Source organism: Lottia gigantea (genome assembly GCF_000327385.1).
Source record: "Lottia gigantea unplaced genomic scaffold LOTGIsca_41, whole genome shotgun sequence".
Classification (NCBI taxonomy): Eukaryota; Metazoa; Mollusca; class Gastropoda; family Lottiidae; genus Lottia; species Lottia gigantea.
Window position 1 is genome coordinate 91,334 of NW_008709421.1, and position 12,562 is coordinate 103,895.

At 34.3% G+C, this 12,562-nt stretch overlaps 1 protein-coding gene across 1 annotated transcript; it reads left to right on the forward strand.

Annotated features, from left to right (window-relative positions):
* Positions 1 to 7,408: 7,408 nt before the first annotated feature.
* On the forward strand, positions 7,409 to 12,045 carry LOTGIDRAFT_163651 (hypothetical protein; the record flags this gene model as incomplete). The annotated part of the gene is made up of 3 exons (XM_009060178.1): positions 7,409 to 7,432; positions 10,164 to 10,251; positions 11,774 to 12,045. 3 exons carry the CDS (start codon positions 7,409 to 7,411, stop codon positions 12,043 to 12,045), a joined length of 384 nt encoding a protein of 127 aa, XP_009058426.1.
* Positions 12,046 to 12,562: the final 517 nt, after the last annotated feature.

A 12,562-nucleotide genomic window follows, 5' to 3' on the forward strand; every position in this document is an offset into this window, starting at 1 on the left:
TGCTTTCTTAACCAGTTCATACTCAAGAGCACCTCAGAATCAGTGATATGGTATTATTTTGGTTACCACTATACAATACTATTACAATTATCAGCAACTACAAGACAAAATAAAGGTTTGAAAAATATTTTATTTACATATCTGTTTAAGTTAAATCTAAAGTGAGTGTAATCTTAGCTTTGACACAAGCTTAAGTTTTATAAAATAGGTCAACAGTAGTTAAACGCACGTGTATTCAGAACTAAATAAGATCTGTTCCAGGAGTACAACTTTTCAATTGAAAACCAGTGACCAAATTACATTTTGATTATAAATTTAAATTATTGTGACCAATGGATAAAATCACTGCAACCAAATATCTATTTTCAAACTGCAGTACAGTGTATACATCTTCCATGTTTGAGTCTGAAAAAAAACAAAACAAAAATCAACAGAGTACTATTTCACAGATTATATTATAAAAACAGAAACAACAGAGCAGATAGTACAACCAATAATAACCTAAAATACATCAGAAAAATATATTTTGAGATAGATATACATGTTCTAACAGATGCATCTCATCAGATAGCTTGCCAGACAAGTAAAACATACGCCCACACAGCAGCTTTATTGAATTTTTGGGTTTAATAAAGCGCAGCATGAATCATAATAATTAATCTGTCAAGTTTCTATTCAATACTCAGAAAAGTAATCAACTCCTTACTCAACCCTTATCAATTCAACTGATAGCACCTATCAACTGATAATTGCAGATTCTTTTCAAGTGGAATGGAAGTGACAAAAAAATTTCTTTGATTGTAATATTTTTTGTAAGATTATCATCTTCTTGATAAAATATTTTAAAGCCATGTCAAAATATTCAGCTGTTTTCGAGATATTCTCTCAGGTGTGTTTAGGAAAACAGCAACTTGAGAAAAACTAGGTCAGCTGTTGACCCCTTGGAGGACTACTTTTAGTAATAGAAGTCAATAGCAAATACAAATGTATTTTCAAAGCTGTTAACAAGTGGTTACCTAGCTAGATACACCCATTTTCTGATTTATTTTCAGAACAAGGGCAGTGACCAATCTGTGTCATACCAAAAATCTAATTTGTGCACACAAAATTTTAATAAAAACCTGACATAAACTGTCACGTCTATTGCATTCACAAGCCAACTAATATTGATGCGTTTTAACCAAGTCAAGGGCAATAGCTCAAACTCCATTGATCGAAAAACTGTCAAATTCAAATTTGACTAAGATCTTATAAATATAAATGATCACACCAAATTTCATTTAAATCGGATGAAAACTGTAGAACAAGGGCATTAACTCATACCAGTACTTAATATATTTCGACTTTGCTGATTTTCAATAGGGTTCATCCTTTGGTAAACAAACATTCACACCAAGTTTCATGAAAATTGGTCAAGAATTGTGCGTTCTACAGTGTTTTCAAGCTAGAAGTTGAATGCGTTTTCAAGAACAAGGGCAATAACTTGTACTAAATACTTGGCAGTACAGTATAAAACATTTGGGTGATACTGAATATTAATACCATGTTTTGTCAAAATCCAGCAAGAATCACACCTAACGAGCTAAAAATGTAATGCTTTGTTTGATGTCAATAGCTCGTGTAAAATAGTTTTTAATTTTTTGATTTTCAATATGGTTCGTCCATGGGTGAAAAGCTAACTCATCAATTTTGGTCAAAATCAGTCAGGAAAATTGCACCTTTCAATGTGATTTTGAGCTAGAAATTGAACGCTTTTCTGAGAACAAGGGCAGCAACTCATTTAATTTGGGGTTCATCCGCGGATGATTACATTTCATGTGGGCGTATAAAAATGTATACAAATTGAAATATGCTTTGTCCAGGATATTATTTTTGAAAAGTGTAATTTTTATTTTGATCAAAATCAGTCTAATGTAATACAACTTTCAAAGAAAACATTGAAAGATAGCTTGCCCACAGGCAGCTTTGATTGTAAATAAAAATATTTGGCAGTTCAGTAACAATTACCAGTATTAAATATTCCACCTTCAGTCATTTGAACTCTTTGAAGGATAATAAATAATATTACCAAGTTCCTCAAAATCTGTCGAAAATTCGGCCTTCAAGAGTGTTTACAAGCTTAAATTGAAAAAGGCACAATTCTTGACTGATTGTGACGAAATTTGGTATGGTTGTTTGTAATCACCCAAGGATGAACCCTATTGAAAATCAGAAAAATCGAAAAATATTTAGTAAGCGTTTTTGCCCTTGTTCTTGAAACGCTCGTAAACACTTTAGAAGGTGCAATTCTTGATGGATTTTGATGAAACTTGGTGTGAGTGTTCTTAATCATCCAAGGATGAACCCTATTGAAAATTAGATGAATTGAAAAATATTGAGTATGAGTTATTGCCCTTGTTCTTGAAAACTCGTCAATTTATAGCTTGTAAAAACTCAAGAAGGCATGATTCTTGTCGGATTTTGACAAAAGTTGGTTTTATTATTCAGTACCGCGCTGATAATTGAATATTTGTCTTCTAGAGTTTTCACGAAGGGCAACGAACATGTTTTCTAGAACAAGGGCAATGACTCATACTCAATATTTCATGTGGGCGTATAAATATCTCCAAATTAATACTTTTCGATTTATAGGGACAGGGCGCCACTTTCAGATTGATTTTTCAATCCTAAAAATGTTCAAAAATTCCCTCAAAAATAATTCAAACAAGTATAATTCTAGACACACGGATTTGGAGGCTGGCTGTAAACAATATTAAATAAATTCAGACAAAAAATGCAAGTTTCTGAGAATAAGGTGTGATTGTCAAAGAATGGCTCACCTGTCCATATAATGATCAGAAAATATGAAGATTACTTGCCAGGCAAGATAACATACTAACACTACCAGCTGTCAGAAATGATAACAATGTCTATAGCGACTTGAGAAAGAAATCGAAACCTTAGCAATTTTTATACACCCACATGAAATAGGGGTGCGTATATTGCCGTCATCCATGTCCGTCCGTCCGTCCATAATTGCTCGAAAACACAGAACAAGACACAATTCTTGACAGATTTTGATAAAAATTGGTGTGAGTGTTTGTAATTACCAAAGAATAAACCCTATTGAAAATCAGAAGAATCAAACAATATTTAGTACGAGAAATTGACCTTTAGCTAGATGGCACAATTCTTGACAGATTTAGATGAAACTTGGTGTGAATGTTTGTTATCACCCACGGATAAACCCTATTGAAATTTTGGAAAATTGAAATATATTTAGTATGTGTTTTTGCCCTTGTTCTTCAAAACATGTTCAATTTTTAGCTAGAATACACAATTTTTGACAGATTTTGAGAAAAATTTGAATGAGTGTACATAATCACCCAAGGATAAACCCTATTGAAAATCAGAAGAATTGAAAAATATTTAGTACGAGTTATTGCCCTTGTTCTTGAAAACATGTATAATTTTTAGCTAGATGTCACAATTCTTGACAGATTTAGATGAAACTTGGTGTGAGTGTTTGTTACCACCCAAGGATAAACCCTATTGAAAATTTGGAAAATCGAAATATATTTAGTATGTGTTATTGCCCTTGTTCTTGAAAACCTGTTCAATTTTTAGCTAGATGGCACAATGCCTGACGGATTTAGATGAAACCTGGTGTGTTATTGTTCTTGAAAACTCAAAAGAATCGAAAAATATTTAGTATTGCCCTTGTTCTTAATAAGCCATTCAATTTTAGCTTGTAAACACTCTAGAAGGCACAATTCTTGGCCGATTTTGACAAAACTTAGCATGAGTGTTTGTAATCACCCAAGTATAAACCCTATTGAAAATTTGGAAAATCAAAATATTTTTAGTATGAGTTATTGCCCTTGTTCTTGAAAACATGTTCAATTTTTAGCCAGAAGGCACAATTCTTGACGAATTTTGAAGATAGTTTACCAGGAAAGGTAATATACGCCCACTGGCAGCTTTGATTTTAATTAAAAATAATTAGCAGTACAGTAACAATCACCAGTATGAAATATTCAACCTTCAGTCATACACTTCTTTCGAACTCTTAAGGGTGATATTGAATAATATTGAATATGAGTTATTGCTCTTGTTCTTGAAAACATGTTCAAATTGGAAATTGAGCCCACAAAAAATTTTGACATGATTTTACTAAGTTGAGGGCAAAAATCTTTTATTGAAAAGTCGTCAAATTGGAACTCAACATCTACGGAAATAGAACATTAAATTCCCAGGTTATGTATTTTTTAAGGAATTGTGCGATTTTCATACATTTCTAGTACTTCTGAAGATTATTTACATACATTCAAGACATACATCAACCCCTGATAATTGGCAAATGCTATACATATCTTAACAGAAATTTTACCTTGCTCTACACCTTTGATTCACAGTTTCTTGATTATATAATGTTTATTTTCAGATGAGCACCATTAAAGGGAAAGTTCTGTACGCACCAGAAAAAAGAGGGTCCGATCAATAGGCCACACATATCATTACTGGTAGCACGGTGGTGCATTTGTTTTTTAAGAACACACCAATAAATGAGAACTTAAAAGCAGGAAGATTTGTTACCATCAAAAATGCCAGGCAAGGTAATATACACCCACTAGCAGCTTTGATTTTGAATAAAAATATTTAGCAGTACAGTAACAATCACCAGTATGAAATATTCAACCTTCAGTCATACACTTCTTTTGAACTCTTTAGGGCGATAATGAATAATATTGAGTATGAGTTATTTCCCATGTTCTTGAAAACGTGTTTAATTTTTAGCTTGTGAAAACTCTAGAAGGCAAATATTCAATCTTCAGCGAATAATAAAACCAAGTTTTGTCAAAATCCAGCAAGAATCATGCGTTTTCAAAAACAAGGGCAATAACTCATACTAAATATATTTAATTCTTCTGATTTTCAATAGGGTTCATCCTTGGGTGATTACGAAAACTCACACGAGTTTCGTCAAAATCCTCAAGAATTGTGCCTTCTAGAGTGTTTACGTTCTAAAAATTGAACGCGTTTTCAAGAACAAGGACAATAATTCATACTAAATATTTTTCGATTTTCAATGGGGTTTATCCTTGGATGATAACAAACACTCATGCCAAGTTTCGTCAAAATCCATCAAGAATTGTGCCTTCTAGAGTGTTTACGAGCTAAAAATTGAACACGTTTTCAAGAACAAGGGCAATAACTCATACTAAATATTTTTTGTTTCTTCTGATTTTCAATAGGGTTCATCCTTGGTTAATGACCAACACTCATACCAAGTTTCATTAAAAATCTGTCAAGAATTGTCCCGTCTAGAGTGTTTACAAGCTAAAAATTGAACGCGTTTTTAAGAACAAGGGCAATAACTAATACTAAATATTTTTCGATTCTTCTGATTTTCAATAGGGTTCATCCTTGGGTGATTACCAACACTCATATCAAGTTTTGTCAAAATCCGTCAAGAATTTTGTCTTGTAGAGTGTTTACGAGCAATTGTGGACAGACGGACCGACAGATATGGGTGACGACAATATACGGTCCCCATTTCATGTGGGCGTATAAAAACGATTTTATGAAACAAAGTTTGAGTTTACATAATGTCGCGCATGAATATTTACCAATAATAACGAAGATTTCTGAAACGACGTCTATGTTATATAGGCCCATAATTATTATAGACCTTACAGATTGACAGCATAAAATACTATGAAGACTCAAAGGTTTCTTTTTTTAGTAAAAACAGGGCTACCGTAAAATTTATTGTAAAAGTGAAAGTAGAATCTTGTTGTTATTAAGATAGCTTCAGTCATACACTTCTTTAGCACAACACTGAATAATATCGAGTGTGAGTTATTGCCCTAGTTCTTGAAAACGTGTTCAATCTTTAGCTCGTGAAAACTCTAGAAGGCAAATATTCAATCTTTAATAAAACCAAGTTTTGTCAAAATCCAGAAAGAATCAAACCTTTTAGTGTTTAAGAGCTAAATTTGAAAGCGGTTTCAAGAACAAGGGCAATAACTCATACTAAATATTTTTCAATTCTTCTGATTTTCAATAGGGTTCATCCTTGGGTGATTACGAACATTCACACCAAGTTTCATCAAACTGATTACGTGCTAAAAATTGAACGCGTTTTCAATAGCAAGGGCAATAACTCATACTAAATATTTTTCGATTTTTCTGATTTTCGATAGGGTTTATCCTTGGGCAGTTCAAGAACAAGGGCATTAACTCATAGTAAATATTTTTCGATTCGTCTGATTTTTAATAGGGTTCATCCTTGGGTGATTACAAAGAACCATACCAACGGACCGACGGAATAAGGTGACGGCAATATACACCCCGCATTTCATGTGGGCGTATAAAAAGTGTATCACATGGGTTTAAAATACACATTATCAGGTGGAAATATATCAAATTAACATCTTAATTGGGGGATTACATGACGAGATTAACACGTGTTACCGGCAATCAAGATACAAGTAATGATAAGATATTTTGTTGATTTATGGTAGCGAATTTGTACATTGAAAAGGGTAGCCCCCATGCAAATTTGGTCTTAAAAAAAAACAAAGATAGCTTGCCAGGCAATGTAATATACGCCCACTGGCAGCTTTGATTTTGAATAAAAATATTTAGCAGTACAGTAATAACAATCACCAGTATGAAATATTCAACCTTCAGTCATACACTTCTTTTGATCTCTTTAGGGCGATACAGAATAATATTGAGTATGAATTATTGCCCTGGTTCTTGAAAACGTGTTCAATCTTTAGCTCGTGAAAACTTTAGAAGACAAATATTCAATCTTAAGCGCGGTAAAACCAAGTTTTGTCAAAAACCGCCAAGAATTGTGCCTTCTAGAGTGTTTACGAGCTAAAAATTGAACACATTTTTAAGATCAAGGGCAATAACTCATACTAATTATTTTTCGATTTTTCTGACTTTAAACAGGCTTTATCCTTGCGTGGTAACAAACACTCAAGCTAAATTTCGTTAAAGTCCGTCAAGAATTGTCCCTTCATGAGTATTTACAAGCTAAAATTTGAACGCGTTTTCAAGAACAAGGGCAATAACTCATACTAAATATTTTTCATTTTCTGATTTTCGATAGGGTTGCACCTTCAAGAGTGTTTACGAGCGTTTCAAGAACAAGGGCAATAACTCATAGTAAATATTTTTTGATTCGTCTGATTTTCAATAGGGTTCATCCTTGCGTGATTACAAACAACCACATTAAGTTTCGTCAAAATCAGTCAAGAATTGTGCCTTGTAGAGTGTTTACGGGCAATAGTGGACGGACGGATCGACGGACGGACCGACGGATATGGGTGACGGCAATATACGCCCCACATTTCATGTGGGCGTATAAAAAATCGGTAGAATTGGGTATCCCGTCAATTGAGCGGTGTACAACATGCAAGATAGCTTGCGTTGCAAGGTAACATACGCCCACTGGCAGCTGTCAGAAATAATAAAACAGTCTTTAGTGACTAGATTACGAATTTTCTCATATTGAAATTATTTATGCTAAATAATTCCACAAAAATGTTTTAAAATCAATATTAATAACCCAAATACAAGAAACAATTAAATCACACAGCTCTTATCAAGGGCAAAAAAACAACTTTTGATGCGTGTTTACAAAGTCAAGGGCAATGACTCAAAAAATATTCATCAAAAATATCTCTTGTTAGAACTTGTCTGAGATCTTATCAATTCGAATGATCACACCAAGTTTCATCAGAATCGGTTGAAAACTGTAGCTTCAATCCTGCTCACGAAATATTTCTAACAAATTTCGACGCGTTTTAACAAAATCAAGGGCAATAACTCAAAAACCGTTCATCATAAATGCGTCAAGTTAGAACTTATCCGAGATCTTATGAATTCCAATGATCACATCAAGTTTCATCAGAATCGGATGAAAACTGTAGCTTCAATCCTGCTCACAAACAATTTTTAACAAATTTCAAGGCGTTCTCAAGGCAATATCTCAAAAACCTTTCATCCAAAATATGTCAAGTTCGAACTTGATCAAGAGCTTCTCAATCTAAAGCATCAACCAAATTTTATCAAAATCAGATAAAAACTGTAGTCTCTATAGTGCTCACAAGAAATGTTGACGGACGAACCGACAGACCGACGGACAAGGACGACGACAATATACGACCACATATTCATGTGGGCGTATAAATAGCGGTACAAACCTGACAACATCGGTAGATTACACATGTATATTCATCTATTATGTTTTTACAGTCAAATTGAAATAATTGTCCACAGCAATTGCTCCATCTGCTTAATACCAGATTTGAATTTGACCAAAATCTCATCAATATACATTTCATTACTAGACTAATATCTGCAAACCACATTTGACATATTTTGAACAAATCAAGTTGAAGCTTCAACTTGAGCACTTGAGCATACTTAACTTTACAAATTTGACAATTAAACTTACAAAAATAGTTTAGGCACAGGAAAGGGTTCTTCCAAAGTTCCATTGCTTTAACTTTATTGCTTCACCCTGAAATATACATAATGGTGTAAAAATTTTCTTACTGAGGGAACATTATCATAGAATTTAAGAAATTGTCCTAAGAAATTGTCCACTATACCAGAATAGCAATCAGTCTTAATTCATCTGGTCTTCGTATTTTGCAATATCCAAAAGTGAAGTTTGGTGTGATGAATTGATAACCAAATTTTTCAATCTAATTGAGCCATGATATCAAGAATAATGTTTCTAAAAATCAAACTTGATTGAATTTCTTTTAGTCATATTTCTTATGAAAGAAGTTCGTGGTTGCTGTTGTTGCTATTGCTTTAACACAACAAGGCTATACCATACAAAAAAAAAATCCTCTACAAACCATGAAACTGGAACTCAGGTTTTTTGCTGCAATTCTCTTCCAATAAGTGAAGAGAAAGAGGCTGAATTCCTTAACCAGTTGTAACAGTGCCAGAGGTTTTTGCTCTAGCAAGCAAGCGTAAAATATCTGTGGAAGGTTACTTCCATAGCGTAAGTTATTATTATTTTTGTAGTTACTATTCTGAAAACAAGAGTATGCATGGGAATTAGAACTAACTCTGTCCACCACATATGATCTTCCTGGCCAAGGTATAAGAGACCTAGCAACAGCCTCGTAATGTTGAACATTGAATTACACATAAAGAACTGGGCCCCTGTTTCACTAAAGTGCATATTAAGTTTATGCAAAGATAGCTTACCAGGCAAGGTAATATACATCCACTGGCAGCTTTGATTTTTAATAAAAATATTTGGCAGTACGGTAACAATCACCAGTATGAAATATTCAACATTTAGTCATACACTTCTTTTTAACTTTTTGGCAATACTGAATAACATTACCATGCTTTGCCGAAATATAGCTAGAAATTAAATGCGTTTTCAGGAGCAAGGGCAATAACACACACTCAATATTTTACTGATTTTCAATGAGTTTTATCCTTGGGTAATTATAAACACTAACACAAATTTTTTGTCAAAATCTGTCAAGAATTGTATCTTCAAGATTGTTTAATGAGCTAAAAAGTTTTCAAGAACAAGGGCAATAACTCATACATTTTTTTTTTACTTTCAATAGGGTTCATCCTTGGGTGAATTTACACTCAAAGTTTCATCAAAACCATCAAGACTGTTAAAGAGCTAAAAACGTGTTTTCAAGAACAAGGGCAATAACTCCTAATTTTTAAAATTTGCTGGTTTTCAATGGGGTTTATCCTTGGGTGATTACTAACATTCACACTAAGTTTCGACACAAACAATCAAAAATTGTGCCTTCTAGAGTGTTTACAACATTTCTATGGCAATAACTCATACTAAATATTTGATTCGTCTGATTTTAAATACGGTTCATCAATAAGTTATAAACATTTTCACCAAATTTCTATGAAGAAATCAGCTCTCCATTAAGTCTATAACAAATTATCAAGAACAAGGGCAATAACAATTACTGTGGGCATATAAAACACTATCCATATAACATTATGAAAGTACAGACATTCAGAACACAGCACTAAATATAAAACATATATACATGTCAAAAGCAATACACAAGCTCAATTTGAGCATTATTAACTGAACAAATAGCTACATAACCACTTACCTGAAATTTCATAATGAATGATTTTGCTTTCTATTTTAGATCAAAGAAACTTCTGTATATGAAGATGGGAAGGCTAGAAAATTCTTAAGAATGTCCGATACTCCTTTGGACAAGCAAACATCAGCAAGTAAGTCAGTAGACATCAAACTATGGCGAGAGCAGACATTGCTTGTCTTAAAATCCAACGTAAAGTGTCGCCTGACCAACATGGTGGTACATGACTATCAGAATACAAAGGATCTGAACTCTACACCACTGAGTACAGTTGAGGTATTTTGATATCTTTTAAAACTTTTTCATTTTAAATTATTCCATTCCAGCTGCCTGCAGTATAAAAGATAGCTAGTCAGACAAGGTAACATACAAACACTACCAGCTGTCAGAAATGACAACAAATGTTCTAGTGACTTAATAATGAAATTTCAAATTATCACTGTAGAACAATGTTGGATTAGTTAAAATGTCCGAGTAGTAAAATTTTTGAGATTTTTTAATATGCACCACATGTTACTACAAATTAAGGCTCAGTGAACACAAATAAAAGACAGATTTATACATTATTATTTGATTGATCATATTTTTAGCTGCTGTATGTACGCTTTGGGCAAATATTTTATCTCTACGTTGTTCTTTCAAATTTCATAAATTAATCTTTCTGCTTGGGGCCCCGACACTTTTTCATAATCACAAATAATTTGCCGATTCATATTCAGAGGCACGCTTTGCAGAACGTTAAGACATTGTAACAATAATTGATAATTGTGATTAAATGTCAAACCAAGAATAGCCAAATTCCATATTTCTGTTATATACAGTGTACCTAATAATCTAATTCAAAGATGAACAAGGTGACATTGACATACATACAAAGGCATAACTCAGAAACCGTCAATTGCGTAAGTTTTTGTTTTATTTGTTATAATTTTTCACATCATTGTTAGCGTTATTTATCACCTAAATATATATTTTTTTGCATTTTTCATCTTGCTTTATATATCCCCAAACTCAGTTTGACTTATTTGCATAATTTGATCCCAACATTTTCACGCTAGCATATACAGTTTCCTCCTGTTACATCCGCTGTACATTCCCTTCTAACCCCAAGTTATTTTCATTATGCTCCCCAACTACAACAACCACTGGCAAGAAGCCAGAAATAGAAACACTAATCGTTAACCAAACCAATATCACGTATCTTACAACAGAAACGACTACCAGCCCACCGACGCCAACCAGTCCCCACTCATAAGGAGGAAGAACCCTTTGTGAAGGTGTTCTTCCAAGTTTTGCAGTGCCTCCATCCTTACCCTTCAACAGCAAGGCCAACCAGCGTTTACCTTCAAACGCAAAGTCTCTGAGTTGGATAGTTTTATCCGTCCAGCAATGAAAACATCAGCTGTGGACGCGAATATTAGATCCCTCAATCGGACATGGCTCTGTAAGGTTACACAGGTCCTGATCGACCATTACCAAACCACACTTCAAGAGAAGCTGACCACCATTCGTACCAAGTCTTTATCATCACCTGCCGTCGACCGCATCGTTTCTCCAAACCCCTAAACGAGCCCGAAGTTCACCTACTCCTAGTCCAGCAGACATAGGTAAACGCTCTCGTAGAGAGGGCACACCCCTTCTCTTTTCACTTTCAGACTCGTCTTCCCCATCCACACCATCTGAATCTTCACCACGTGATCCAGGATCCGCCAACCTTTCTTCCTTCTGTGCGTTTTTGGACCAGCAAACCACCCCTCAGTCTCCATCCAAGTCGAGACGTGTATCCAGACCTTCCCCTCCTCGAACCAGATCCCAGTCCGTTCCCAATGCTACAATTCTAACAACTACCAAACCAGTACCAATCACACCGTCGACGACCATTATATCCGCTACCAAACCGTATCACCAAATCAAGGACAAATCATAATGGAAACTACCTGCTCTAAAGAAATCAACCTTAATAATTGGATCATCTAACCTGAATCGAATTACCAAAACCAGTTCAGACACCGAAATACATTCTTACCCCGGTGCCCAAATCCATCACATACAGTCAATCCTGGAATCATACGACCATGATCCCAAACCTACTACCATTATTCTTCATGTAGGCCTCAACAACCGTGATCAGATACCAAAGACCTCCTTTAACCAAGCCCAGAAATTAATCGCCACAGCCAACAAAACCTTCCCAAACTCCAAGATCCTCTTCACATGTATACCCATTTCAAATAAAATCTCGAAGAAAGCACAACAGAACCTCAGCACCCTCAACAACATGATGATGGAGTCCAGTATCAACAGCGCAACAATCTTACCACCCTACGAAGAAGAATTCGAAACAGTTGATAATCTTCATTGGTCTCCAGAAACAGCAAACAGCATTTATTTGTTTTGGATACACCAGCTTTCAGCATCGAGTAAGTCTTTAAACTAATTACTGG